Source organism: Epithele typhae (genome assembly GCF_022376455.1).
Source record: "Epithele typhae strain CBS 203.58 chromosome Unknown BXZ73scaffold_64, whole genome shotgun sequence".
NCBI classification, from domain to species: Eukaryota; Fungi; Basidiomycota; class Agaricomycetes; order Polyporales; family Epitheliaceae; genus Epithele; species Epithele typhae.
Window position 1 is genome coordinate 74,283 of NW_025954255.1, and position 27,998 is coordinate 102,280.

Consider the following 27,998-nt stretch of genomic DNA (forward strand, 5'->3'; position numbering starts at 1 on the left):
CACCCTTTTATCTCGACGTGTAGATATTCGGATTTGTTATCCAACTCTAGGTTTCCAAATCCGCAGCTCATGATCACGAGAACGTGATAGCATTCCTGAGAACGAAGCCCACTCTCCAACTTTAACATTACCGATCCAAGTCCACTGCTGAGCGCACAAACAAATCATGGATCCTCATCCGTCCTAGTTCGTGGGAAGGACTCCCAGCTGCCCCGCCTTCAGCCGCAGACCCTAACCGAGCAAGGTCAGTATTGACTTGTACGCTTGCCGTCATGAGCGGAGATAGCATACAAGGACTTTCGACATGAAGCGGCTGACGAAAAAATCACCAGTGGCGAACCAGAGCTTTAGAAGTCGTTGTCAGAAATTCCACGAACTCCAAGTGATGCGCCGACTCACTCCAGGACGACCCGACGGACGATAGCTTCCCTTAAGCTCCCCTTCACTATCCAGCCCGTATACAGGTACGGTCTTGTCAATGATTTCATCTCCCAGAAGCGCTCGATTGGTATCGCGAATGTGTAAGTAACCCGTTCTGCTCGTACGAGGGACGTCAGCAAACAAAGTCACACCTCTGGTGTGGAGCCGGATAACTTACGCCAAGATGGCGGCGTCAGCAGGTAGCTCGTTCCCGTTGCTGAGAACAAGCCCCGTCTTCGTGAAGCGGTCAAGTGATACTCCACTCTTGACTTTGACTCGACCATTTGTTATGAGCTCTGCATCACCATTGTCCTGCCCTGGTTCGGCATGTTTGTCGGCGCTACACACGTACCCCAAATGCTACTCACAGAAGTCTGCGTCGTGCGAACGAAATTAGTTGCACGGAAATGCATGAGAGACTTTCTCCAACCGCACCTCCAAACCTCCCTAGTGTCATAATGTATAACCCTTCCCCTTCCTTTCCCATCGTCAACCGAACGCCGCCGGCGCGCAGTTTGTCATGAAGTTCTCGTTGAGAATCCACCACGAAGTCTTGAGATGCTATTGCCAATTCCTTTTGCAATCCGAAGGGGAACGAGCCCCATAGCAGGTTGGATGTCTCCACCGGGATGTCATCCGGCCAAGATTGCCGAATTGCATGACTGACGAAATCTCGCGCGAGGACGCAGGTAGGAGACCGCTGAATCATCGTCACCAAGGCCGAGCCACGCAAAGCGCAGTCTTGACACACATCAATGGCGGTGTTTCCGGCCCGACGACCACGACATGCTTCCCGACGAACTCAGACGGGCCATTGTATTGGTAGGAGTGGATGAGCGCGCCGCTGTAGGACTCCTGGTCGGGCACGACTGGGATGTGGGCGCGCCGAGGGCGCCGGTCGCGAGAACGATATGGGCGGGACGAAGGTTGAAGTCTTTGCCATCGCGTCTGATGTCGACGTCCCACTCGTGCGTCTCTTCGTTGTATTTAGGGCGAGGCTGGAGCTCTGCGTTGGTCCAGACGACTAGGTCCTGCCCCGTCGCGTATTGTTCCAACCAGTCGCGATTTTCGCGGGGAGTGTACTCAGACCAGTTGGTGGGGTATGACTGGTAGAGCGCCGTGTGAGCATTAGGTCAGCGTCCCTTCTCACCCAGTGACGACAAGACTCACAGCTATGATGTCGCCAAGGCGTATGGAGCGTCAAGGAAGGGTAGCGCTTGCGCCAAACGTCGCCAACTCTGGAATGGCGTTCTACAACTAGAGCGGGGATGTTCATCTGCTTGGACGAGCGGCTACATGAGGCCTGTCTGCCCTGCACCGACTGAAATTGCATGACGGTGACGTCTCAGGGCTGCATTTGCGACTAGAACGTAATTTGGTGCTTACCTATCAGAACGTAGGGCTTCGTTTCCACCTCCTGAACATAGGCCGCAAAATCGGGTTGCATATCCCGGCCGGGCTTCCCAGTCAGGGTGTCCCTGGGTACCTTCGAAGATGGGGGTAGCATCGTTCGTGTCCATGCATACACTCGAAAGTGAAAACAAATTCGACATCGTTGGTCCGGAGCTGGATGATGAAGGAAGTGTGGGGCTACAGATGCGGGGACTTTTCTAGCTTCAAGTCCGTTACTTCGGAGTGCAGGGTGGGTTCCAGGAAGCCACGATGGAATCGCGGCCTTCCAACGATCAGACGTCCCATGTAAACACCAGTAGATCCTGAGCCATCCGTTGGGAAGGAAAGTGAGGCTAGAGTGTCGATGTCTGCGGAGAGGACGGCAGAGCTGAATCCGGCAAGCCAAGAGTCGGCGGCAGCATTGGCGTCAACAGCCATGGTGGGTGGAGGTAGTCATTGGGAGGTATCTCGCTTTTATAGACAGGCGAAGGTCTCCGTGAGAGTTGCTGTGTCCACGAGAAGTTAGAACCGCGTGTCGCAATCCAAGTGAGGTACGTGCCATACACATGTGGTCCCATGGGTGCGGAGCGGACGCAAAGTTAGAGCTGAGAGTGAGATGATGGAGGTGGAAGAGAAGAGGACGCCGGATGAGCGGACCGCGCATGCCTGCCGACGGACTACCGTTTCCTCCGGAGCGCTCGCCCTCTGCCACAGCTTGCTCCCTTGCACCGTCTTCCGCTCATACACCCTACACTACCACGTCAGACCACTACATCATGGAACTGGGCAGGAAGTGTCAGCCGTCTCTCAGTCGTCTTGTAAGCACAGTCATTCTCTTGGCTTCGCTGTCGGCTACATGTGTACGGAAGCCCAGCTTCGAGCTCGTGAATTCGTCGAGCTGCATGAACAGGTCCAGGTGCGAAATATGCACATGAGTTTGTATTCCTATCTGACGGTCGTATTGTAGACAAGCGTGAATCTGCTCGATTCGCTGGAAGGGTTTTTGTCGACCTTCCAGAAAGATCTATCTGCGGTCTCTGGTCAGATCTCCAACTTGCAGGACAGGAGTAAAGACATCGACAACAGGCTAAAGAGTCGCAGAGTGAGTGTTATATTCGACCGGTCAGCACCATCTCTCATCCTTAACGCAGAAAATAGAGAAGCCGCTGTCAAATCTCATAGCGGACCTGTCTATACCCCCCGCTCTCGCAACACTCATCCTCGACACCCGCGTCGATGACACCTGGATACCCGCAATTATGGAATTTAAACGGAGACTTGATATGCTCAAGTTCAGAGTCCGGGTCAAGGCCGCGAGAGACATGTCAGAAGTAGCAGAGGGCTTGCGGATAGTGGTGAGTGCCTTCACGGTTTGTATGCGGTCGTGTGATGCCGATCACTCGGACAGGCGGCCACCAAGTTGCGAACATTCTTCCTGTCCATGCTGGAGCCCATTCGTTCTAGCATGACCACGAACCTCCAAGTCCTGCAAACGTCAGTGTGGATGAAGTACCGGCCGCTGTTCGTGTTCCTACAAGAACACGCGGCGAACGTCGCGAATGAGGTGCAGCGGACGTACATCAGCACGGTGCGAACGTTCTATGAGACTGGCTTCCGGAGATATCTGCGAGGACTTGGATGGGTCAAGGTGAGCAGTGATCCATGTCAAGCGCTAGCCACTTTCCTGAAAGCCTGGTCTGCAGGCAAGGGTGGTGGAGAAGGCAGAGCCTATCACCAGTGGCATTGATGTACCGCAAACTCCGGGTCACGACCCCGGTCGACTTGCGTACGCAAAAGTGGACGGACCGAGTGTGACCATGGCATACGTGGCCGAGGACAAGAACTGCGTATGTTTGCTGTGTTTACGACACGGATGCACGCTGAATGAGCGACGTTGCATGCACAGAAAGAACCACTAGAGTCGGTACTACGCTCTGCGTTACTTGTCCTCATGGACAACGCCACTGCAGAATACACATTCATCACCACGTTCTTCGCAAGTGAGCCCCACGAGCCCCTTCCGACCAAGAGCGGTCCTGGGACACCAGCAATGTCTCCTCCAGTGTTGTCTCCCACCCGGGGAGAATTCGATGAGCTCAGATCTGGACCAGGCTCGGAGATTGGCAGCGAGTACATGTCTCCACGTCAGCGTGTGCTCAGCATTTCCGGGTGCTGGGTGCCGGCTCCAAGACGGCGTCGCAGGTCTACGAAGGAGGAGCAGACCGCGTTGAACGCGCTGTGGAAACAAGCACTCGACCCCGTTCTCGACTACGTTCAGACGTTTATCCATAGCTCGCTTGATCCTCCCCCACCCGCTATCCCTCTCTCACCTCATTCGTCTGACCGAAGACATGGCCACGGAAGTGCAGCGCGTGGATGTGGCCGCTGGAGACCTTCATTTTCGCGCTCCGAATCAAGATGTGGCCGTGTTCCAGAAGCTCATGGCCGAGCACATCGACGCGCTCCGGAAGCTCGGAGAGAGCGCCGCCACGGAGGGTACTTCCGCCGAGGCACGACGACAACGAACGAGGCTGTGGCGGTGGTGTGCCGACGCTACGTCGTGCTCTTCAACGCGTTTATTGCACTCACAGACCAGTCCGAGGAAACGATGATATTCGCAAAGTGCGTACCGCGCCCCACGCGCTCCATCGTTGTTTATGTGCGCTGACTCCCAACTTCTCCTGGGGGTGTTCCATCTCCCTCGGTAGCCTGCTCCGTCTGCGTCAGGAGCTCGTGAAACTCATCAGCGTCCACACGGACAAGCTGCCGGACCGGTCGGAAAGGCGTCGGCGCAGTCAAAATTCTTCGAGCTGCTTCTCCAGGGTTTGAGTGTGAGCGTCCCGCGTCCCTTCTCCATCTTACCACTCCCGCTCCGCGTTTTTTCTCCGTCGTTCCATTCTGATGATCGCCCTTGACAGAACGGGCCCCGACCGACAAGTCACCCGAAGGCGCAGAGCGAACTCGCGTACTGGCGCGAGCGCGACGAAGAGTGCCGCCGGCGGTGGTCTCCACTCACGGTCGCCGCTAGCTTCTGCGCTGGTAGCTCCCCGCGTAACTGCGCGCAGCACGCCAGCCCGCCGCCTTGCGACTCAGACGGCGGACACGAAGCGGAGAACAAGGACGACTCGGGCGCGGGGTGGATGGAGCGATGGAGCGCCAGCGACGGCACAGAGGCGGAGTAGGATGTCCGTGAGCATGGTGCTTGGGGATGTAATCAGAGCCTGTGGTTGTGGGTGCCCCTCCGAGGCTCGCCATCTCGTCCTCCAATTTCCATGCGCCGCACGGTGCGCGCATCAGCACCCCTCGGTGTATCAACGCAATCACCACGCCCCATCGCACTGCGTCGTGTACGCCCTTGTAGTTTCTGTATGCCCCCCCCGCGTGCTGTGCGCAGTGACGGCCTTAACGGCTCCGAATCCACGGGATCGCATCCGCTACTTCCCCAACAAAATCTCAATATTCCGCTCGCCGAGTCTGATGCAGATACCCGGACGCGACCGTTATGCGCACTGTTCTGCCGTCGTCTGTCGCGGGCAGTCAACGCGACATGTCGTGCGCCGGTACTCGGCGACACTCGAACCGCTCCTCCGCGATCCTGGTCGTGCGCGTGCCCTCCGGAGTCCGCCGTCCACAACGTACAAGGAGCACATGGGCAGGTACCCACCCTGGCGGCTGGGTTCGCGAGGATCGGGTAGGCAGGCCTTGGTCGGAAAGCATACCGTCAGGGTCACTGCAGGCGCACCATCCGAGAACTCCGACGGTACTATGCCCGAACATACACGTCGTTGGTACGTCAGATACGGATGCTGATGATGCTGATGATGATGAATTCATGCCAGAACTGTAAGTATCTTCGTAGCGCTAAGTGCGAGCTTTCTCAGAGACGGCGGGTATCCCGCATTCGGTGGACTACGTGTAATGTAACGGGAGTCCGCTGTCGCGCCGTACGGTGACGCTGATCCACGCCGCCTCTTACGCAGTGACGGCAGTCACCGCACGAGCCTTCGAATCGCACTCCGTGCGTGTGGCCCCCGCACTAAGTCGCCTCGCGTTCCGATTCCCGCATCCCGGAGAGCCGACCTTCGCCGACGAACCATTTACCGCGATACTCTGAAGCAAGCATCCTGCTACTTATCGTACAAAAGTCGTGCAAGTACACTGCGCCCCGGCCTACCCGTCCACGCGGCACGACTGAGAAGCCTACTCGGATGCCGTTCCCTTGGGGCTCAATCTCAGAGCGTGAAGCGGAACTGGGGGTGCCGGTCGCCGATCGGCGCCCGGGTCTTGCCCGCCTCCCAGAGCTCCTGGTACTTGCGCAGGTTGTCTTCCCGCCGGCCGTCCGCGCGCGCCTTGTTCTCCCACACGCAGTAGAGCCTGCAAATTAGGATCAGTTGCATGTCATGAGTGGACGGGCCGCGGACCGCAGACCGCGCGAAGGGAAGAGCGCTTCCGCGACGATCGCGGTCGGTCCGCGGCCACGGGAGCGGGGCCGGGCAGAGCGGGGAAAGAGGGACACGCACACGTTGGCCGCCATCGCGAACCAGGCCATGATCACGAAGCCGAGCGTGATGCTGTGGCCGCGGATGTAGGTCGGCGCCTGCGAGCTGTCGTAGATGAACGTCGCGACGAAGCCTCTGCGAACCGTGCGCGGATGTCGTCAGCTGTGCGGGATGAGAGGCAGAGATGGATGCCGCGACGCGTACCCGCAGTTGGCGAGGGCGAGCTGGAAGGCGACGGTGGTCGCCTTCTTGTAGTGCCCCGCGCTGTTGTTCGGCAGGATGGAGAGGATGCACGGGCCGCAAGGATAGCTGTGAACAGGCGACGCTATGTTCAGATGCGTGCGAGGGCAGTCGGGGAGACGGTTGCGCTTACATGCCGGCAGCGATCAGGAACACTGGCGGACCGACGTGTCAGGACGTTGTGGGAGCACACGTAGCGCAACGAGACGTACCAGCGGCGTATCTTTGGGTGTTGTTCTGCGGAAGAGGTGTGAGAGCGGCTTAATCACGCCAGGCGAGAACGCGACGGACCGTGGCAGCGATTGCGAGAATGTATCCTGGAGCTCGGGTCAGCGACATACGCGCCAGATGACATCGGAGAGCCAACTTACCCGCCATGCAGATGGGTAGGAACATGAGAATGAAGGGCCCGCGCCACTTCAGCTTGTCGCTCGCGACGGCCACCACGACCGTCAGGACCACGGCGGGTACATACGGTGGAACTATGAATAGGAACAGGGTCATCCGAAGTCAGTCGGCACAACCGGCAGCCATATTGAAGCGAACGAGCTCACCCGTGCGCAGCTGCGCCTCGGGTCCGGAGTAACCCAGGCCTGAGACAATTGTGGGCCTGCACGATGGGGAACGCGTGAGCCGGATATAGCGCGAGTCGCGTGGGATGCACACGTACAAGAACAGCGAGAACGAGTACAGGCTGACGATGATGCCCAGGTACGAGACGGCCGTCATCCAAACTTGGGGCTCGAGGAGGCCTACGGTGGAGCGCGGCAGAATGAGCTCCCTCGGCCCGTACGACCGTCCCCCATATGGAGCCTGCCGGGCCTGCTTACCTCGGACGACCTCGCCCCACTCGAACTTCTCGTCTTCGCTCTCGACGACGACGGCCGGCTCCGCGCTGGGCGACTCGACCCGGGTCTCCGTCGCCTTCTCCAGGTCCTTCTCGCTCGTGGGCGCCCCCGTGATCCTCTGCGCCGGCTCAGAGAGCGGCGCGGATGTCGTAACGCCGTGGGAGATCCGGAGCCGCCGCACTGTTCCCGGGGCGCCGCCGCAGTGAGAACCGTGGCGTTCGCGGGCTACGCCCCGACGGAGAAAATAGACTCACCCGCGAAGGTCCGCTCCTCCTCGGTCAGGAACTTGGCGCTCTGGATGTCTGCGGGGAGGAAGGTGGTCGAGACGCACGCGATGATGATCGTCGCGATACCCTCGAGGATGAAGATCCACCGCCAGCCGGCGAGGCCGCCGACGCCGTCCATCTTGATAATCGCCGTCGCGAGAAGGCCTGCGGGGTGCGAGAGTGGGTTGGAAGAAGGTCAGAAGCACGCCCCGGGGGGCCCTGCGGCCGGGATGCCGTGCTCACCTCCGAAGGCGCCGGACAAGGATGCGGACGCGTAGAAGATGCCGACTCTGTAGGGAAGCCAGATAAGTGGAACGCGCCGCCCGGACCGACGCTCCCTTACCGCTGCTGTAGCTCGTGGGGCTTGTAGAGCGTGCTGAGATAGAGCATCTGCGCGGTGTGCCCGGCGGTCAGAAGTGAGGCGGAACCGTGCCAAGCGTGTCCACCTACGATGCCGGGCAGCAGGCCGCCCTCGCAGAACCCCAGGAAAAACCTGATCGCGAGAGCCCGCTGTAGTTGTGTACGAGGCCGCTCAGGGTGGTCACCGATCCCCACACGAGCACGAGGAAGGGGAGCCAGCGGCTGGGCTTGAACCGCTTGAGCACCCAGTTGGAAGCTGGGAGCAGTCAGCGTAGGGGCGACATACGGAACGACGGGAGAACTGACGCAGTTCGACAAGGATGTATGAGACGTAGAAGACTGGAGACGGGCATTAGGAGTGCCCGAGATGGTCCCGAGAGATTGACGTACTGGCGAGAGCGGTATTGAACTGTTTACCATGGAGGTGGAGATCGCGCTCCAAACCCGCGATTCTGGAGTGGAGTGAGCGCGGATTGAAAGGGTGATAAGTATGGCAGCAGACCTCGCGTTGCCGATGTTTGCCCTGTCGATGAAGTTTGCGAGCCAGAGCTTGAGGAAAATGCTCGTTGAGAGGGGCAGCGCAGAAGGGGTAGAGAGGATGAACAGACTCACGAAAGCGAGAGACGGCAAGACATGGATGTCCAACTTCCACAAGACCCGACGCGTGAGCTTGCGCTCGAGCTGCTTTTCTTCCACCGAGACAGACATGTTCGTCGAAGGGGAGAGAGACGACGCGCGACCTGAGCAGCAGAGGACTGGGGGCGTCGCGCTGCGCAAATATCGGAGGGGGCTGGAGAGAAGGCCGTCGCTCGGACACGACCAACTCTGAACAGCGCTTTAAGAGCGCGAGCCGTCGGACTGGCGGCTGTCGAAACCCATGGGTGCCAAAAGCAAGGCACGTCCTTCTCGTCATCCGTCCAAAAGAGCCCCCCGCAGAGCGCGCGGCCGGGTCACAGGACACGAGCAGGGCGTCCCAAACTTGATTTCTGATCCTGGCGCGACCTAAACATGCGGGGCAATCTGGGGTAAACGGAGATCGTGGCCCTCCAAAACACTCACCCCGCAGTGAGCACTCACCTGACATTCGGCCGCGAGCTAGCGCACATCAGTACTCCCGGGCCCCGGACGGATCCAGTGGGCGAAACAGTGGCTGATTTGAGATTCGCCCGGGGACGCCGTGTCGACTTTCGTCGACACCTGGGGCATTGGTACCGAGCGAGAGTCTCTTCTTGGTCGCCCACAGGCCTGTTGTGAGTTGTTCAAGTTGAAGCGTATGTCAAAGGAGACGCCCGCAGACTGATGTTGGCGCGACACGAATCGGGGAAGAGGTTCGCACGGGGTCGCCCCCGACATCTGGACTCCTGCGAGAACGCTATATCCCCGCCTCCAGGTTGCCATAGTAGGGGCGCGCAAGACCGAAATAATGACAGCGATCCACGGACACGAGACTGCAGCATCTTCTAGGACGGCGACGCGTGGCGGGCGCACAAACGTTGAAGAGTGAGGGGCAGTCTGTGGTGGAGGTGGTGGTTTCGGAATGAAAAGGGGCCAGTGCTGTGTCGCGCACGACGATCCCATCCTCCGCTTGGGTGGTCAGATAAAAGCCGCCGGGAAAGTCGCAGAGCGCTGCGGCCCACCAACGAGTCCAAGTCCAATAGGGATCCGTGTTAACGTAGTATGTAGGTGGCATGCATGAGTCGTGAAGGTCGTAACGGCGAACAGAGAGCGGAAGGTTTAAGTACATGGGGCGGGGTATCGGTAAGCTCCAAAATGAAATGTCCTATCCACATGACCGGGAAAGGCACAGCGTCCCAGCCATCCATCCGGTAAAGTAGTGAAGGTCCGAACCAGGCTAGAGAGCCTGAAAGTCCACAAGCCGTGTGCGTCCAGCGGGGGCCACGCAGGAATAGACGAGGAGGAAGGCGAGTGTGCGGAGCGCGACGCTCGCACGCCCGCCTCGGCGGTCAGGCACCGGTGGGAGCCCGTCGCCCAGAAAAACGTGGGCGCGCGCGCGCTCCTCAGCGAGAGCGAGAGGGCGCGGGCTGCCTACACGGGGGCGTCGTGCGAGGCGAGCTTCGCCTCCAGGGCCCCGATTTGCTTCGCGTGCGAGATGGTGTCGTGCACGCCGACGGTGCGGAAGGGCCCGTGCCAGTCCTCGGGCAGGCGGTCCTGGCCCATGAAGACGGCGAGCCATTCCTTGGGCACGACGAGCTCCTCGTTCGCGCTCTTGGACGTCGACGCAATGGGCGTCAGGGAGCTCCCCTCGGCCTTCGCGTCGGGCTCTGGGGCGACGCCGAAGACGTCGTGGATGAGGCTGAGCTCGCCCTTGGAGACGAAGCTCTGGACGGAGTTGAGCGGGGGCGACTCTGCGTGCCGCGCCACCTGCGCGCGACACAAGTCCTCGAGCGAGAGCGCATCCCCGGAGGTGGTCGCGAGGAGGCGCGCGAGCAGCGCGGGGTCGACCGCGGTGGGCGCGAAAGTCTCGCCGGGTTGTGTGTCGGCATGGACGAGAGACGCGTCGTGCTCGATCACGTTGTGCTTCGCGAGGTCGTGCAGGTCGAGGACGAGGCCGAATCCAGAACGGTGTCCGCACTTGACGAGGCCACCGAGAGAGAGGATGGAGGCGAAAGGGAGGGAGATGCCGTACACGTGCTGCACTGCAGAAACGAGCTGGCTGAGCGAGATGTTGCGTCCGTCATGGGGGCTGCGGATTGCGGGGTGGCGCGTAGAAAGCGGGCGGCGTCAGCAGCGGGAGAGGGATGACGACGGAACACTCACAGGTAGCCGTGGTTCGCGAGGGAGTTGAGCGCGGGACAGGGAGACCTGCTGTCCTGGGCCGAGGGCGCGACGTAGGGCTGACGGGACTCGGGAAGGCTGGGCATGAGGAGAGAGGAGGGGAAGAGAAGAGAAAGGGAGATGGCTTTCTATCCCCGCCCGCAGGGATTTATACTCGCGCGCGTTGTTCGGGCGAATGACGTCCGTGCGTCTTCTAGCCGGAGCGACTGAGCCTGACCACACTCTGACGTCGGGTCCAAGCACCTACCCAGCCCTCGACAGTTCGCGGGCAACCCGCGCATGGGAAGGCGGTGATCTCCCTGTGCCCACCACACCGGCGGCGACACCACAAAGCCCCCGCAGCCCGCATCAGGAAGCACTTCCACGCCGTCTGTTCCCGGGCGCCCACACCCACCGTCAGACATCGTGCTACGGCAGAACAGCCGGGGGATACGTGTCGAGCATCCGACCGAGACATGCCCGATGAAACATAGAATGGATGAACTCATGCTATCCTCGCAGCCTCCGCACCCACCTCCGCAGCCCGGCACTGCTACTTTTCCGGCGCGTGGACAGACAGCTTGGGCGCCGACAGTTGGGAGAGGTAATCCTGCGATTCGCGATCAGCAACAGTCTCCGCTTCGCAGTTGTGATGCAACCCACCCTCAGCCAGCGCTCGCGCTGCTCCGGCGCATGGTCGAATACGAGATACCTCCTGTCGTTCTGCAGCGGGGTGATTGACGTGAGCCATGACGACGGGATGCTATGCATTTGTCCAGCATACGTGCCTTGAGCACCTTCACGATCTCCTTCAGGTCGACGCTCTTCGCCAGTGTCTTCATGTCCACCTGGTCTTCCTCGTTGTCTTCCCCGATATCATCGTACTTTATACTCGCATCGACGCCCTTGCCCCCGATCTTCCCCAGACGACCCCAGAACTCCACAAACGAGTTCTCGCCCAGCATCTGGTCAAACGCCAAACGCGCTTCGTGCGTGCGCTCCCTCTGCCATTTGTCGAACTCCCTCTCGACCTCATCAATCTCGTACCCCAGCTTTGTGACCGGCGGTGAAGACATCAGCGACGCGACAGGCAGGGCGGTGAACGGCGTGTCTAGGGCTGGACTGTGCGACGCGAACAACGCGTGCAGTCCAGACAACTGTTTTGCGCGCAGCACATCAACGTGCGAATGGAAGAGGTGCACTTGTTGGTTTCGCGATAGTGGCGAGTTGGTGAACCGCGGGTCCTTGCTCAGCTGTGGCTGTACCGAGTCCCAGGTAACCTGTTTGCGGGAAGATGGGAAGCCACCGTCAGCTATCTGACCGTGGACGGGCGGTAGGCATACCGTTGGGTCCCGTATCGCGTCCACCAGCATAGTCCTATGAGCAGCAGGGACAGACGGGTGAGCGGCGCCAAGCAGTATATCGATCAGTGGAAGTAGTCGGCGCACCGGAAATGCAACTCTCCTTCCTCCCTTGTTAGGCCCATCTTGGAGCGGTCGATATCGGCTTCGACCTTGCCCCTCTCAGCCCGCACTTTGTCCTCTCGTTCTTTGACCGCACGTTCCTTCTTCTCCGTGTGACGTCGTTCACGTTCTCCTTCAGTTTCCCCATCTTGGCCGCCCTTCTGTTGTGGAGCAGGAGTTGATGAGTTTCCGTCAGCAGTGGCGTCGTTGACGCCCGCTTTCAGGAACGTATTGAAAAGCTCTTCTCGTAATGAGGAAGAGCCCACTGCGTCATACCGAGGGTCCGACACAAGAGGCTTCTTGACCTGGCGACAGACGTAATGTGGACATCTCCTCCCTGTGCCTGCAAGATGGACGTACCTCTTTCCACACCGCACCGGGCTTAGCCAACCCGCTTTCTCGTAGCAGCGCAAAGAAGTCCGCCTCCGCCTTCTGTGCCGCGGCCCGTTTCCCTATGACGAGCATGTATGTCAGACACAGGCTGTGCATAGATCAACCAGTACATACGCTCTCCCAGCTCCTTGAGGAAGTCCCTGAATCGCCTCTCGCGCTCTCTGTCGTCACGGCCCCATCCATAGAACCGGCGGTCTTTCTTCCATTGCCTCCTCCACTCGGTCCAGCTTGTGCGTGTGCTCGTCACCTCCTCTTTCAGGAGCTTGTCAAATTCTTGCTTCGGATCTAGTGTCTCTTTGTCTACCTTGACCTTCGACTGTCGGAGCTCCCGCGCCCGGTCACGGCAGTATTCATCAAACGCCTCGCGTCTTGCGGAGACAGAGGGCAGGAGGACGTAACGGGGGTCCGAGACGAAGAGAGGGAGCGACGTGTCCCATGGGTGAAGAGGGTTAACGTTCTTCTCGCGCAGCAGAGTCTGCGGCGTCCCGGTTAGCGGACTGACGGCGCAAGAGACCACACCTCCAAATGCGGCGAGCTCACCTTGAACAGCGCCTTCGCCTCGTCAAGAGACAGATCCACACGGTTTGGCATGTTGAGCTGCGCGTTCCCTTTTTGCTTTTCTGCCTCCTTGAGCTTGCGGGCTTCCTCCTCTTCACGCGCCTTCTCCTCCGCCCGCCTCTTCTCCTCTTCCTCCGCCTCGGCGGCCAGTTGCGCGGCCGCCTCCTTCTGCCACTCCTCCTCCTCCTCACTCTCTTCGTCGTCTTCGTCTTCATCCTCGTCCCCATATTCCTCCTCTTCCTCCTCCTCCCCGCCCACCTTCGCCTTCTTCGTCACCACGACCTCGTCCACCAGCACGACCTCCTCCGCCTTCCGCTTCCCCTCCCTCGCCGCCTTCAGCGCCCGCTCCGCCGCCTCCTCCTGCGCGTTCCGCGCCGCCTCCGCCCGCCGCTCCGCCTCCTCGCGCTCGAGCCGCGCGACCGCGTCCGCGATCTCGTCCGGCACGCCCCACACGCTCCGCTTCTCGCCCGTGTGCGTGTAGAACGTGTTCCCCTCCGTCGTCAGCACGCGCAGCCACGGCGTGCCCGGCACGGGGGTCTTCACGAGCGGCTTCTCCTTCTTCGCCTTCTTCGCGACCGGTGGGGGGAGGGTCTGCCCAGGGACGATGGGGAACGCGGGGAGCGGGCGGGTGTAGGTCGACTCGGAGGTCTGCGCGTTGAAGTAGTACGGCTGGCCGGTCGGGCCTGTGGGTCGACGTCAGCGCGTGTGGAGAGTCGGGGGGAGGGCGAGGACGCACTGATGTGCTCTGTCCATCCGGGGGGCAGAGGTGGTACCGCGAAGGGCATTGGGGGGACGGCGGCCATGGTGGATGTGTGGCTGAGGCAAGAGCTTGTTCGCGCCAAGCGGTGCCTTCGGGCCCTAAAGGCCTAAAGACGCCCAACGGTACTTCGTTCTCAGGCTGGCCGCGCCTGCTACCGGAGTCTGGCACTTACTCGCGGTTGAGATATTCCTCACAAAGTCGCGTGTCAGGACGAAAAACAGCGTGACGACTGCCTAAAATAATATACTATGTACTTCCGTGGGTTTTTGATACATGCGCCTGAGCTGCACACCACATCTCAGCTCACAGCTCGTCGTGAGGCTTCGTCTCAACGGGAACCTCTTTGACCACGTTGCCAAACTCGTCAACCTCCTCGACCTCCCATGAGATCTTGCCGCGGCCGGTGCGCAGGAACTCGTCCTCCTCGGGCACATCCGCGTCGGGCGGCAGCTCAGGGTCGACCGGCGGCGCGGGCTTGACGTTCGTGTCCGTAGGCGCGTCCTCGGACACGCCGAGCGAGCGGCGGAGGATGCGGTCGACGCGCATGAAGAAGCTGGGCGTCTCGGTCAGTCGGAGCACCCCCCGCGCGGGATCGAGGCGGACACTCACTCGTTCGAATCCGTGACGGCGAAGCCGGAGCGGACGAGCGCGCCGTCGACGAGGACCGACGCGACCTCGCGGAGCTCCTCTTCGGCCTCGAGGTCGCGCTCCTCCTCCTCGGTGGGGAGCTGCTCGATGCGGCGGAGGAGGCCCTCGATCGTCGGCGAGCGCGGGTTGATCTCGAGCACCTTCTGCTTCTTCGCGAACTCCCACATGTGCTTGTGGTTCGCCTGTGCGTGCGACGAGCCTGGAATCGCGGGGGTGAGTTCACAGGGTACTAGGGTCGAAGAAACGGAGAGGAGAGACGCACTGATGAGCTTCTCGAGGTTGGCAGTGTAGCCAGACTCGTCTGCGACGATGGCGCAGGAGCTGATGACGAGGCGGTTCGAGATGACGATGTCGCGCGCAGAGCTCTTTCCGCGGACCTCCTTCCGGAGCCACTCGATGAGCGGCTTGTACTTCTCGGTGAACATCTCCCTCTCTGCCTTCTCCTCCTCGTCAATGTCTGTGGTCCTCGATCAGCCTCCCCATCATCACGAGTGAGACGTTTCACTCACTTTCGTCACCAAACTTGAGCCCGGCCTTGGCGACATCCTGGAAGCCGATCTTCTTCCAGCGGCGCACGTTCGTGATGAACACCTCATCGAGCGGGTCGCCCAGGAGGAGCACCTCGTAGCCGCGGGCGTGGAGCTTCTCGATGAAGACGCTCTTCGCGAGGTCGTGCGTGAGCTTGCCCATGTCCGCGAGGTAGAAGATCTGGTTCTGGCCCTGCTTCTTGTTCTCCAGGTACTCGTCGAGCGAGGTGCTGTTGCGCTGGTTCGTAGGGAAACGGACGAGCGCCCCAAGCTTGTCCCGGTTCTTCATGTCCTCGACCGCACCGAGCTTGAACACATTTCCGTAGACCTCCTGCAGCTTGTCCCACTTCTCCCCGCCTTCGGTCTGAATACGGCCGAGCAGCTGGAGAAGGCGCTTGATAATGATGCCGCGGAGCTGCTTCAGGAAGGCATTCGACTGGAGGGTCTCACGCGAGACGTTCAGGGGGAGGTCTTCGGCATCAACGACGACCTTAACCCAGTTAGCCCACTTGGGGAGCGTGTCCTCGCCGAGGTCGGACGTGATGAATACACGCTTGACCATCAAACGAATGTCCTTGCTCGTGCTCTCAAGAGGGTTTTGCCAGTAGGCATCATCGCTGCGAACGAAGTCAGCTATGAACCAACACTTAGGTTGCCTGTACGCACAGACGAGAGGGAACGAAGACGATGGCACGGAAGGAGACGCCTGAACCAGAGTCACCAGCGAAGTGGTACCACGCAAGTGGCTTCTCGAAGTCCTTGTAGGTCGCCATGTAGAAGTTCTCATACTCTTCATCAGTGATTTCCTTGGGGTCGCTGGACGTTATTGCTAAGCAAGACACCATTGAAGTAATAGAGAGAAAACATACCGCGTCCAAATGGGAGGCTGAGAGTTCAGACGGACCCAGTCGTCGACGAGGATAGCCTTCGTCTTAACCTCCTCGGGAGCCTCCTCCGTAACTTCCTCGACGACAGCCTCATCTTCGTCAAGGTCCGCATCCTCGGTCTTGGCCTTTTCCTTCTCAGCGGCAGCTTCCGCTTCCGCCTCCTCATCGGGGACGTACTCGGTCTTCTGTGTGTACAAATAGATGGGGAACGAGGTCGAGAAAGAAGAGTGCTTGTTACTGGCACCACCCGTCAGTAAGTCGTCGCAACGCTGGACCTTTCGATAAGACACTCACACAAGGTCGGTGATCATCTTCGTGTCGAGGTACTCCACGGCGTCGCCCTTGAGGTGCAGAGTAATCTCCGTGCCGCGGCCGAGGGTATTTCCGCGAGGGTCGGGGTAGATATCAAACGAATTTTCGTCAACACCAGAAGCGAAGACGTATTGAGCCGGCTCCAGGTTCTTGGAGGTCTTCGCCGCAGTAGAGGCGACCTCCACGCGATCCGCAACCAAGAAACTAGTGACCTTGGTCGGCAAAGGTGGACACGCGAAAGCAAATGGTCTCGTACCTGCTGTAGAAACCGAGACCGAAGGCACCAATCAAGTTGCCTGTGCCCGACGTAGTGTCACCCTCCGCCCTGGACAGGAAATCCGAGGTACCAGACTTCGCAAGCGTGCCGAGATTCTTAGTGAGCTCATCTGGTGTCATACCAATTCCCGTGTCTGGACGCATAAGTCAGACAAATGGTCGTATACTGTGCACATGCGCTGGGACGTACCTGTGATGACCAGACGTCCTGCACCGTCCGAGTCCTTGTAAGCCTTGATAGTGACGTTCATCTGCTCCGCGCCAGAAAGAGATTCCGGTTCCGTGAGGGAAGTGAGACGGAGCTTTTCCAGAGCATCGTTGGCGTTCGAAATGAGTTCACGGAGGAAGACATCTCGGTGGGAGTACAGGCTGTAGGAAAGCGAGTTAAAGCTCGACGTCTTCGAGAATGCATGACTGCTCACCTGTTGATGACAATCTTGCGGAGACGAGCGACATCACTCTGTAGGCCGGTGAGCAGGAGCTCATCCGACGGACTGTATGGCCATATTATATACCTGATACGCATGCTTCTCTTTGCCGTCCTGAGCGAGGACGGAGAGAGCGAACGCTCCAAGAGCGAGAACGGTGCGGAACAGCCTCATGGCTGGTGTGCGTAGCCGAGCTCACAGCCGGAGGAGGGGAAAGTGAAAGGAACAAGCGAGAGGTATCCTGGAGGGTTGTGCTACGTGCGTATAAGTATCCGAGCCAAGCGGGCTGTACTTCTCTCGCACTGACGTGTCCGCGCGAAAACGCGATCACGGGATCCCAGCCACGCGCCCGTGATCCATTCATTTGGCCGACGATACGTCGGCGAAACAGAAAATACCCGCTGTTTGCCGCGAACTTCTTCCTTGCTGCACCGTTCCCACTGAGCAGGACCTCACACCAGATGAACCAGCTTCATTTGCCCCAAAGTGACCACGGATCCGGCAGCGGCAGCGGCACAAGTTCCATCGGAGCAGACACTCCACCTCCGTCGACCTCCGACCATGGCTCTCCTCCCAAGAGCGACTGTGAGTCCGAATCCTGTGAGGACATGGACTTTGACATGCGGCCTGGGGAATCTTGCGACGAGAGACCCTCCTTCCAGGCAGTCCACCAGGCCGTGCGTTCATTTTCTCATATCTATTATCTGTCTCGGTGTCCTGACTCCTGAGCTGCCTGCTCGCACAGCGCAAAGAACGTCTCCTCAAGATGTTCGCGCCCCAAGAACAGCTTCGTCGCTCCGATATATTGTATGATGGCAACTATAACCCCCCTCTCTGGCGATTTGGTTTCGCCTTCAAACATGAGGTTGCCCTCCAGTACGTCAAGGATCATCGGCTCGAGATCTCACTGGGTACGGGGGGGCTCACATTCGCGGAGGCCCTCGCTGGCGCAGGAGAGAGACGAATGGCGTCGTTAACGGCGCTTGCCTTCCTGGAAATGAAAGACCACCTCAGCGAGAAATGCGGCTTCTACTTGGAGTTTGCGCAGGTATTCTCGCATGAGCACAGCAATATCATCTACCTGTGGACCAACTACGACTTCGAGGAACAGTCGCGGTTCTGCCTCGACTACGACTTCGTGCTCGACACTCTCGAAGAAGCGTTTAGACCGTATTCTGGAGCGGTCGCTGAACCGAAGTGGTACCTCGACATACATGATGGCTGTCTGGTGCGCTCGTCGTTGTCTCTTTGATCAGCGGGTGCTTACTCTGGGAACAGGCAATCATGTAGCGTTTGGATTCCAGCGGTGGCCTATACGTGTCGTTTGGTCCTGGGTGTCGATGCGGCTTCAAACGCCTCCGAAACGCGTCCGTCATTACTACCAATTCCTACATGCACTTGTACTACCCATGTCGTTGCCTGCCTTGCCCTGCGCGGCGTTCCCAGTCCAGTCCCCCCTGAAGGCTGGCCGTACATAATCGCGGGAGCGCGACCGAGGAGACTAGATACATACGTCGAGACTCTGAACGCTCCCGCCAGGCCCCCACACAGCTCATCCGTTCAACTTGTCCTATTCCTCTCCTTCCTCCTACCCCTGGATCTGTTCTTGCGCGACCGCCAGCTTGTGTCTAGTCTTCATAGGTGACGGCATGTTCTTCAGCTGTGCCTTTGGGGGCCTGCTATACTTGATCGGGCTGGCATTCTGTTTCGACTCCGGTTCAGCAGAGGCCGTGCGGAAGCGCAACTGCTTATCGAGCTCTTTGTTCCCTATCTCGTGGGGATCGAATCCAATGGTTGCCATTTGCTGAGCCAGGTCGAGTACTGGCTCATCCCGAAGGGCGGTCTTGATTAATCCGTTCACCTGGTGAGTTTGAACATGAGTTACAGTGTGAGCACGACTCGATGCGAAACCACACGCCTTCCCTGAATCATCCGGGAACGCTGCAATCTCCTGAGGTAAATCAGTGGGCCCCGGGGCGAACAAGTCGCATGTGCGTTCAAGCCAGGGGAATTGTGCCGCAATTGGGCGATCCAAAGCATCGAGGAACGCGGGGGAGAGACTGACTGTCTTGTATTCTTTATACAGGTTATTCGTTCTCGAGTGCCACTTCGCGGACAAGGCTTCAAAGACGGGCTTGTTGGCACATATGGATGACCGTAGGCAACACGCGGCGGTGATAGATCGACAATCGCTCCTGGAATTGCAGAAGAAGCTTATCGCGAGCTTCCTCCTCCATCCCAGAGGCGTCGGCAGGTAGTACAACATCCTTCAGTCCCTTACTAGAGTAGAGAGGTTTGGAAAATTGCAATTGTGCGCGATTGCAATGAGTGATGGCGCGTAAGTTCGCCGTTGGAGTCCCGTCTCCAATGTGACCACCACCGTGACCGGGCCAGGCGAGCGCCGGGGCGAGAGATGCGACAACATGGTCCCTTACATCCAAACTGAGCATCCAGCGACTAGTTCAACTTGCGGCCAGGACAGCATGTAAATATGAAGGCAGCCACAGGAAGCAGACGAGTGACGACGAGATGAGAGCACAAGCGCAAACCTCACCAAGACTCTCGTGAGCCTGTCACGCTGCACATGGGTGACGGGCGTTTTCGAGCGGGCCGCGATGCCGTAGAGCGGTGCCAGGCCCGTCCCAACGGATTACAATCGCGTGCAATTGCCGTTTTCCAAACCTCTCTAGTGTCTTCGTCGATCTTGTCCGGACGGCTCCAAAGGACTTGGGTGAAGCGGTCATCAACGATCAGTGACTTGGAGTCTTGCGGCGCGGGTTGTGGAGAAATTCAAGCATCGCCTGATCGAAAACCTGCCTAAACGAAAACCCCAGAGTCGGCAGCTATTTGCTGCTCCCCGCTGTACCGTTCGCATCCGCCGTGTTGCTTGCTACTTCGACCCTCCTGATGAACGTCGCTAACTCCACCCACGGGCTTCATATACCCCAAAGCGACCCCATATCCGACGGTGGCAAGGGGACTTTGATTGGAACCGAGACCCCTCCTGCTTTATCATTCCCTTCGTCAACCTCCGACCATGCATCTCCTCCCGAGAGCGACTACGAGTCCGATTCCTCTGAGGGCGGTGAGTTGGAGATCCAGCCTGGGGTATCGTGTGACGATAGACCCTCTTTCGAGGCACCCCGCCAGGCAGTGCGTTCATTTATTTCCTCATCTAATATTTGTCGCGTTGTCCTGAGCTGCCATGCTTGTACAGCGCAGAAAGAATCTCCTTGAGAAGTTCGCCCCGCGAGAACAACTTCGACGCTCCGACCTCTACGATGGCACTCACGAACCTCCTCTATGGCGATTTGGTTTCGCCTTCAAACATGAGGCTGCCCTTCAGTACGCTACAGATCACCAGCTCAAGGTCTCGCTGGGACAGGAAGGACCCACATTTGAGGAGGCCCTTGCTGGCTCAGGAGGCAAACCATCGGCGTCGTTGACAGTGCTTGCCTTCCATGCCATGAAAAACCACCTCAGTAAGAAGTGCGGCTTCTTCTTGCAGTTTGCCCAGATATTCTCGCGTGAGCACGGTTATATCATCTCTCTGTGGACCAACTACGACTACGACGAACGGTCGCGGTTCTGCCTCGACTACGACTTCGTGCTCGACACTCTCGAAGAAGCGTTTAGACCGTATTCTGGAGCGGTCGCTGAAGCGAAGTGGTACCTCGACATGGAGGACGACTGTCTGGTGCGTTTGTTGTCTGTCTTCTTTATCCGCGGGTGCTCACTCTGGGAACAGGCAACCATGTAGCGTATCCATTCCAGCGGTGGCCTCGACGTGTCGTTCGGTCGCGGGTGTTGTTGAGTCACTACTCTGCATATTTCTTGTATCTCTGAATGGTCTGCTATGGACCAGGTTGGTGCCATAGTGGTGGGCGATGTATGTGGTAGACAAACTGTCAATTATGCGAGTTATGCGTAGATGCAACGGTAGTGCCAATGCGAACGAAGAATGAGGAGAGCTGACGAAAGCAAGGTCCATCCACGATTGTGAAAAGTCCGAATGGGTAATCAGTCCAGAGTGAGAATCAAAGCAAAACCACTACGGCCGCTCGCCCTCCACCGCGACGTCCTGCCGCCACTTGTCCACCCGCACCAGTTTGGTCGTATCCTGGACCGGCGGCGGCGTCGGCGGCAGCTGCGGGAAGCCCATCATCATCGGCCCGCCCGCCATCCCGCTCATGCCCGTCATCTGCGGCGCGAAGAAGCCCGGGCCCATCATCGACGGCGCCCCGAAGTACATCGACTGGTGCGCCACCGCCATCTGCGCCATCTGCGCCTGCGCGAACATCTGCTGTTGTTGCTGCTGCTGGGCGGCCGCCATCATGTACTGCGACTTGCGGAGCTGGTCGGGGTGCATCCCGAGCGGCATGTCGTCCTCGTCGCCGTCCCCGCCCGCCATCGAAGAGCCGAGGAACGCTGTCGAAGCCCGTAGACCGAGTGGCTTGTCGTCTTCGTCTTCGTCCTGGCCCCCGTTGCCGACCCGCGGAGACAGCGACAAACTTCCGCCGCTGATCGACGGCAGCTTGCCCTTCGTCTTGTCGAGAACCGCAACGAGGGGCGTGTCCTCGTCGGAGCTGTCGTCGCCGCCGAAGCGCGACTGTTGCTGCCGCTGTACGGCGCGTCCGATCGTCGCAACAAGAGGCACGTCCTCCTCACTGCTGTCGCCGCCGCCACCGCCGACCTTCGGAAGCCGTGGCGGCCCGCTGGACATCGCCGCGGGATAGCGCGGACCGCTGCCTGTCGTCCTACGTGGGCCTTCGTCTTCATCCGAGTGCCAGCCGGAAGTCTGTGCCTGAGTGCGGGGTCGAGGAGCGTCGCTGTTGTCGCTGTCATTATCGGACTCGTCGTCGTCGTCATTGTCCGTGGGGGGTGGTGGTCGGCGCCGAGCGGTCTTCGGAATGGCGGGCAGAAGGGGAGGGGCAGACAGACCAGACGAGGACGGGTGAAGTTCTGGTGGTGCCGGAGACGGGGTTTCCGAGTCAGGAGGTGCAGGCGAAACAGGGAGGGACGAATCATTGGCTCTGGCTTTGTTCTTCTTCTTCTTGTTCCTCCTCGCTTCCTCCCCGAACTCTCGCTTCCGGCGCTCCTCTTCGGCGATGCGCTCTTGCTCTTCGATGACCTTGAGCTTCGCCAATTCGCGCTCCCAAAGTGTGTCCACACCAAATACAGACTTGGTAGCAGCTGCAGGACCAACGTTCTGGCGTGGAGCCCCTGGAATACCTTCCTCGAAGTCGAGAAGGGGCTTGGCGTTGACCGAGCCCCGACGCTGGAGCTCGGGCTGGGAGTGGAAAGAGTTCATATGCTGCGAGGCTGGCCGCTTGAGTTCCTCCGGAGTAATGAGCGTGCTGGAGCGTTTCACTTGCGTGCGCTGCATCATGGACGGTCGGTCATCACCTCGGAACACCCTGTGCACCCAAAGTCAGCCTCAATGAACGAGAGACCACGAAATACGGACGTACCTCTGCTTGCCCCGCATTTCCGCCTTCCTCGCCTCGAGGTCGTCGATGAGACTGCGGCCGAACAGCTTCCCAGCGGGACGCTTCGGCCCCTTGGGCTCGTCGTCCATGATCGGCACCTCGTCCTGCTCAAACTCCTCCTCGATCTGCTCCCCGTCCTCCGTCGCACGCCGGAGGTGCGCGTCGATGTCCGCGTACGCGACGTCCCTCTGCCCGTCGACCATGAGCGTGTTCCGGAACGTGAGCTGGGAAAGCGTGAGGCTCGCGCGCGGGTTCGGCGTGAACGAGTTCGACGCGACCGGCGGGGCGAGCCCCCCAGGCGCGAGCCCTGGCTCCATCACCGAGAGCGTCACCGACGACCGCCGCGCCGCCCGCGCGCCCGGGGGCAGCGGCCGGCCCTCCACGGAGAGCTCGAAGCCGTCCGTCGCGCGCGGCTGCGGCGGCTGCGGGCCCTCCGGTGCGTTCTGCAGCGGGCTGGGCATGATGAGCACCTTGGGGCGCATGAGCTCCATGCGCGAGTACCGCCGCTCGCGCGTCGGCGGGCGCTGTTGGTGCTCCGGCTGCGCGGGCGGCTGGTCCTCCTGCGGCTCGTCGTAGTCGAGCATCATCTGCGTCGCGAGCGTGCCCTGGGAGATCGTGCGCGCGCGCTGCGCCTTCGGGTCGAAGCGCGACATGCGGCTGGGCGACGGGGGGCGGAGCGCGAACGGGTTATCGGTGTCCTCGGCGGGCGCGGCGGTCTCGAGGATCTTGCTCATCGAACCGACACTCATCGCGCGCCGGCGGCCGTCGAGCACCGGGGACGGCGAGCGGATCGACTCGCTCGTCGGGAACGGCACGGAGTGCAGCGGGGAGCCCGCGGGGATGCGGTCGATGAGGACGTGGGCGGATGGGCTCCGCGACCGCGGCGGGAAGATGACATCGTCGGAGTGGGCTTCGGGGAGGTTGAGCGGGTCGCCTATCGAGTGCCGACGGGGGCTGAGCGGGTTGGGCGTGCCCGGGGCCGGGGCCGGGGAGGGGGAGGTGGACTGTGAGTCGAGGAACGCACCGCCCACGCCGAGGCCGTTGAGCAGGGTGGCGCTGTTGGCGCGAGAGTGGATCGGGCGTGCGTTGCGTCCGGGGCCTTCGTGTGGGTTGGGCAGCATGTCCGACTTGGCCCTCTTCCGCTGCCTCGCCTTCTCTTTCTCCTTGTCCTTGTCCACGAGGGCGTCCAGCCCCCACGACGCCAAATCAACTTCCAAGTCCTCCTCCTCCTCTTCCTCATCCAGTGCCCCTTCATAAGTGGAGTCGCGGCCAAACGGATTCCGGAGGGCGTCGACAGAGCCTCTTGACCGTCGGTCCCAAGCTATAGAGTCGCGCCCCACAACGCTCGCTGTCTCGCTGGGGAGAGTGACCCCGAGAAGATCCGAGGTCTTGCGCTCTGTTATTGGAGGCGGACCTCGAAGATTATTGTTGCGGAAATGGAGGAAGAGAGCGCTCTCCTGTGCGTTCCGTCGCGGCTTGGATGGGTCGTCGTCGTCATTATCGTACTCTGACACCCGCCTGCTCTTAGCGACGCTATCTCTCAATCAAGGTGCATACACACCTATCAGAGCCGCTGCAAGTTGCAAGCGAGAGAATGGCGCGGACATGGTGGAGATGTCTCGTCAAAGAGGGAGGGGATGAAGGGTCCGATTTGACGGATCCAGACAGCCAAGGTACGGCCCCGGCTGCCACCCCTGCACGCTCGTCCACGTGACGTCTGTCTGTCTTAAGCCGTACAGTAGCTACTAGCAACGGCGTTACAACAGTTCGAATCCCACGCGGCCTTCGTAAAATGAGGCTGGCCTCCCAATTGCGGCCAGTAATTCGAGTGTGGACCAGTTGGACAAACGGCTGACAGTGTGACAATGCGAGGTTTCATATCCTGCCTGCAGACACAATAATACAGTAGCATGTAGAATGTCCGCGAGGATAAAGTATGATGAAACTACAGAGTGGGAGGAGCAAATGCGCTCCAGTGACTCGAAAGCGATATCGTGAGATGACAGAAAAGCAATGCGATGCGACAGGGGATGGCATGGCGGCGAGGCGAGGCGGGCATGGGGAGACAACGCCGTGACAGGGAGGGGTTGCACGGGCGCGGGGAGTGGGCGTACGTAACTACAAGACAGTCAATGCGATAAGGACTATAAAGCATATATAAATATGCGGCCGACCACGGTCGACGAGAACGTCCGTGCTCGTATGCAAGATCAGCTCCCTTCCTCCTCTGGAGGGTTGGGGTTCAGAAGATACAACCGCCGCTTGGGGACGGTGACCACAGCCACATCGCGGCGACTGAGTTCATCCTCTATACGGCGCTGGCGGGAGTCTTCGTCTTCGTCGTCGTCATCCTCAACGTCCAAATCGTGGCCGTGCGACGTCAACGTGGGATAATCACGGTCTCCGGGGTGTACTGTGCGATACGGCGGTTGATGATGTTGGTACGGACCACGGCCGTCGGAGGGGAAGGGGAAGGTTACAGAGTCGTTCATAGACAGAGGCTGAGAGCCCGCTGGCGAGACGGGTCGCGGCACAGGTGAAAATCGAGCCGGTTCGTGTCGAAGGCGGCTGAATATAACGGAGAGGATGGACTTGTTCGGACGACCGTTCCACGAGAGGCCGACGAGGATGCCGTAGAAGATGACGGACCACGCCAGGAAAGCGGCGAACGCGCCGATGGGTCCACGCTGGAAGAGTGCGACCAATGAAAGAACGGTCAAGGCGAAGACCAGAACGTGGAACAGAACGTGGGTGAAACCCTCGAAGGCGGACGGGAGAACAGGATGTTCCGGTGCTTGTTCAAGCATGAGACCGTTGGTGCTCATGATTTCCATCGGCGTCGTGCCTGGGGTCCAAGGAGGGTCCCGGCGATCAGTAGGACTGAGACCTTCTCCACCCTGCATGACGTCAAAATCAGGCTCTGAGGAAGAGGTGAGGAACGACGACATACCATGCCGCCAGGACTCCGTCGAGCGTCTAGCCAGCTCATGTCGCTGAGATTGCGGGGAGTGTGGGTTGGCCGAGGGTCCGAGAACGCAGCCAGACTATTGCCGCTGCTGCGGCGTTGACGATGCCCCCGATTGACGACCTCAAAGGATCGCTGCGATGGAGGGTGGCCTTCCACGTTGGTCTCATTTGAACGGCGGCTGGGGACCCCTGCCCAGGTGCCAATGCCAGCCCACGAACGAGCTTTTCGCCTGCCTTCGCCTTCTTGGGAGGCACGGCCCCAGAGCGTGCTGATGGGCTGGCTGCACGACCCAGGCCATTTACGCTCATCTTCTCCATGGCAGAGTCGGAACGCATCCTGCTGTCTGAAGGGTCCAACGGTTTGGTCGACGTGCGACGCAGGCATAAAACAACGAGCTGGAGAACTGGGACTAGGAAGTAGAGCGCAGCAAATAGGCCAACACCGGCTTTCGCGTGTGATGTTTGGAGGTGAAGTGGAGGTGTAGATCGCTTGGTGGGAGAAGAGGTGGGTGCAACGCTGATTGACGTGAAAGCGGTGACGAAGCCAGCGATGCCGAGAGCATAGGCAACAGCACCCACGATGACACCGAGATACATCAGTCCCATGTGGCGTCCCATGGGTCTTGTTGGCCCAGACCGTTCCGATAGTCGATAAAAGGCCACCGCGGGGAGGAACAAGGCCACCGACACGGCAGGAAGATATTTGTGAAGTGCGGATGTGTCGTACACAATACCGCTGGGCGACGCACTGGAGGTTGGGTTGCTCGATCCGGAACCTGTGCCGGTGGGTGTCGGGGAGCTTGACTGTGAAGTTGTGGTAGTTGACGTGCCTCCGAGTTGGACCGCGCATTCCGTCATGTAACTGATGGTAACGCCTTGACCATCGGCACTGATACCCGTGGTCAGCGAGCCACTGCCATAACCAGTCCATTTCTGGCCATTGGCTGTGACAGTCCCGTTGTACGCGCGGAGGATCCATATGTCCGACAAGTAGTTGCCTGAAGCATCGCGGCCTCCGAAGATAATGGTGTCAGTCACCTTCATGGAAGATCCGCCGACGAGAGGACCATTCCACGACAGTGCGGACGCGCCTTGCCGGGGAGGGGGAATTTGGCCTTGCCGTTCGACGTGTTGGGATCGCCCGCGGGAAGAACCCGAGCCCAAGTTTCTGTAGAGGATGTTTAACAAAGGGTCAAGAGGATGATGGACAACACGAACCAGTTCCAATATCAAGGACAACCTGTGGATGCCGGCTAAGTGAGAAACTCGTCACAAGATAACATCACTGTACTTACCACTTCGCCTTTAGTCAGGCCACCTCCATCGTCCCATCGGCCGCTGTTAAATGTGCCCAATAGAACAAAGGCTTGCTGGCTGAAGCTGCTGGAAGCGGTGTTCATGTTTGGCACGACGACAGGGTCGACACGAGCCGAGATACATGGATGGGGATTCTTGACTTGGCCAGTTGTAGCATCGATAATTTGCGAGTCTTGAACGGCGCAAGAGGCAGAAGTAATCGCGTCAACTGATGAAGCAGACGTACAACCTCCGACTGCAACGATTTGCTGCCCAATCACAGTCCCGCCCATGCTGACCCGTCCGGGAACAGTCGTGCCAACGGAAACTTTCTTCCAAGACGCCTCAACTCCCTTTGGAATATTTGACGATAGCGTTCCGGAGACATCGAGCTGCCAAACTTCCGATATGTCGAAGATTGTACTTCCGCTAGCACCGCCGGCCATGTAGAGGGTGTTGTTGAGGGCATCGTCGACGACTCGGGGGTCGATACCACCAACGCCACCCCATCGGGATGAGGGGCCATTTCCAGCTACATTCACGGCAGCCCAAAACTTGTTGGTGTAGTCGAATTCCTGCGCGCAAGGTGTTGGAACGTGAACAGTGTGATTAACTCAACTTGAAAGCGCGTACCCAGATATCTGCAGCAGCAGAGTCACTTGCACCCTCGCCGTCAATCACGATATGGCCATTCCGACTGCGTATGGTGAGCTTGTGATCCCGAACTTGAAAGCAGCTAAACGCACTAGCTCGCCGCAGAATCGTCTCCAGCCACCATTGCAAACCTTGCGGCCGGAGTGGACGTGAGTCCAGACGGAGCGCTCGGCTGTGACCACTGGAGATTACTGAGATCCAGCCTGTCGCAGAGCCAATTCAACATAAGTTTCTCTGGCATCAAACGCTTAACATACGCGTAAGTGTTCGCCGTCGGAACGCCTGTCTGGGATTCGCCTCCGAAGATAAGTAATGTGTTCGCCCCGTCGTGGCCCATGCTTGCGTCTTTGAGAGGGGGAGGGGATGTGCCGCCGAGAAGATCCGTCAGCTCGATCCATTGGAGGGGCGGGACGGGCATGTTAGTGGAGAGCGTTTGGGCGTGAACGAGAGCAAGAGAGGACATGAAGAAGACAAGAGGAAGAAAGACATGGCGGGGATGGAGCGGGGTGAAGCGGGGCATCTTGAAGTCGACGCGGGGCC

At 59.4% G+C, this 27,998-nt stretch overlaps 10 protein-coding genes across 10 annotated transcripts; 3 read left to right on the forward strand and 7 right to left on the reverse strand.

Annotated features, from left to right (window-relative positions):
• Positions 1–183: 183 nt before the first annotated feature.
• On the reverse strand, positions 184–2,250 carry BXZ73DRAFT_105324 (uncharacterized protein; the record flags this gene model as incomplete). Its single annotated transcript, XM_048016211.1, has 7 exons — positions 184–231; positions 292–345; positions 400–535; positions 599–737; positions 789–794; positions 1,223–1,526; positions 2,050–2,250. 7 exons carry the CDS (start codon positions 2,248–2,250, stop codon positions 184–186), a joined length of 888 nt encoding a protein of 295 aa, XP_047873800.1.
• Positions 2,251–2,668: 418 nt separating this feature from the next.
• Positions 2,669–4,994, forward strand: BXZ73DRAFT_92261 (vacuolar sorting protein; the record flags this gene model as incomplete). The annotated part of the gene is made up of 10 exons (XM_048026295.1): positions 2,669–2,728; positions 2,780–2,914; positions 2,964–3,167; positions 3,221–3,460; positions 3,516–3,659; positions 3,719–4,434; positions 4,521–4,560; positions 4,596–4,643; positions 4,731–4,816; positions 4,856–4,994. The coding sequence occupies 10 exons, from the start codon at positions 2,669–2,671 to the stop codon at positions 4,992–4,994; spliced, it is 1,812 nt and encodes a 603-aa protein (XP_047873801.1).
• Positions 4,995–6,044: 1,050 nt separating this feature from the next.
• On the reverse strand, positions 6,045–8,733 carry BXZ73DRAFT_105326 (MFS general substrate transporter; the record flags this gene model as incomplete). The annotated part of the gene is made up of 18 exons (XM_048016212.1): positions 6,045–6,186; positions 6,333–6,446; positions 6,516–6,620; positions 6,685–6,706; positions 6,764–6,788; positions 6,843–6,868; positions 6,923–7,033; positions 7,106–7,161; positions 7,222–7,303; positions 7,382–7,579; positions 7,654–7,830; positions 7,909–7,955; positions 8,009–8,055; positions 8,116–8,136; positions 8,190–8,281; positions 8,332–8,364; positions 8,416–8,477; positions 8,528–8,733. 18 exons carry the CDS (start codon positions 8,731–8,733, stop codon positions 6,045–6,047), a joined length of 1,566 nt encoding a protein of 521 aa, XP_047873802.1.
• Positions 8,734–10,071: 1,338 nt separating this feature from the next.
• On the reverse strand, positions 10,072–10,907 carry BXZ73DRAFT_105327 (Cloroperoxidase; the record flags this gene model as incomplete). The annotated part of the gene is made up of 2 exons (XM_048016213.1): positions 10,072–10,729; positions 10,804–10,907. 2 exons carry the CDS (start codon positions 10,905–10,907, stop codon positions 10,072–10,074), a joined length of 762 nt encoding a protein of 253 aa, XP_047873803.1.
• A 446-nt stretch (positions 10,908–11,353) lies between these two features.
• Positions 11,354–14,017, reverse strand: BXZ73DRAFT_53056 (uncharacterized protein; the record flags this gene model as incomplete). Its single annotated transcript, XM_048020926.1, has 9 exons — positions 11,354–11,410; positions 11,464–11,523; positions 11,598–12,080; positions 12,144–12,177; positions 12,249–12,568; positions 12,624–12,715; positions 12,771–13,131; positions 13,197–13,897; positions 13,951–14,017. The coding sequence occupies 9 exons, from the start codon at positions 14,015–14,017 to the stop codon at positions 11,354–11,356; spliced, it is 2,175 nt and encodes a 724-aa protein (XP_047873804.1).
• A 260-nt stretch (positions 14,018–14,277) lies between these two features.
• On the reverse strand, positions 14,278–17,226 carry BXZ73DRAFT_53137 (heat shock protein Hsp90; the record flags this gene model as incomplete). Its single annotated transcript, XM_048020945.1, has 11 exons — positions 14,278–14,527; positions 14,584–14,821; positions 14,885–15,079; positions 15,132–15,766; positions 15,816–15,965; positions 16,019–16,273; positions 16,331–16,552; positions 16,605–16,758; positions 16,815–16,993; positions 17,047–17,084; positions 17,140–17,226. 11 exons carry the CDS (start codon positions 17,224–17,226, stop codon positions 14,278–14,280), a joined length of 2,403 nt encoding a protein of 800 aa, XP_047873805.1.
• A 387-nt stretch (positions 17,227–17,613) lies between these two features.
• On the forward strand, positions 17,614–18,342 carry BXZ73DRAFT_105330 (uncharacterized protein; the record flags this gene model as incomplete). The annotated part of the gene is made up of 4 exons (XM_048016214.1): positions 17,614–17,637; positions 17,715–17,729; positions 17,798–18,280; positions 18,331–18,342. The coding sequence occupies 4 exons, from the start codon at positions 17,614–17,616 to the stop codon at positions 18,340–18,342; spliced, it is 534 nt and encodes a 177-aa protein (XP_047873806.1).
• A 1,617-nt stretch (positions 18,343–19,959) lies between these two features.
• BXZ73DRAFT_105331 (uncharacterized protein) lies at positions 19,960–20,812 on the forward strand (the record flags this gene model as incomplete). The annotated part of the gene is made up of 3 exons (XM_048016215.1): positions 19,960–20,205; positions 20,270–20,749; positions 20,801–20,812. The coding sequence occupies 3 exons, from the start codon at positions 19,960–19,962 to the stop codon at positions 20,810–20,812; spliced, it is 738 nt and encodes a 245-aa protein (XP_047873807.1).
• A 291-nt stretch (positions 20,813–21,103) lies between these two features.
• Positions 21,104–24,148, reverse strand: BXZ73DRAFT_53089 (uncharacterized protein; the record flags this gene model as incomplete). The annotated part of the gene is made up of 3 exons (XM_048020936.1): positions 21,104–22,469; positions 22,524–24,048; positions 24,103–24,148. 3 exons carry the CDS (start codon positions 24,146–24,148, stop codon positions 21,104–21,106), a joined length of 2,937 nt encoding a protein of 978 aa, XP_047873808.1.
• A 603-nt stretch (positions 24,149–24,751) lies between these two features.
• BXZ73DRAFT_92267 (uncharacterized protein) lies at positions 24,752–27,978 on the reverse strand (the record flags this gene model as incomplete). The annotated part of the gene is made up of 9 exons (XM_048026296.1): positions 24,752–25,438; positions 25,492–25,748; positions 25,796–25,918; positions 25,952–25,997; positions 26,025–26,623; positions 26,800–27,379; positions 27,438–27,501; positions 27,551–27,661; positions 27,716–27,978. The coding sequence occupies 9 exons, from the start codon at positions 27,976–27,978 to the stop codon at positions 24,752–24,754; spliced, it is 2,730 nt and encodes a 909-aa protein (XP_047873809.1).
• Between the last annotated feature and the right edge of the window lie 20 nt (positions 27,979–27,998).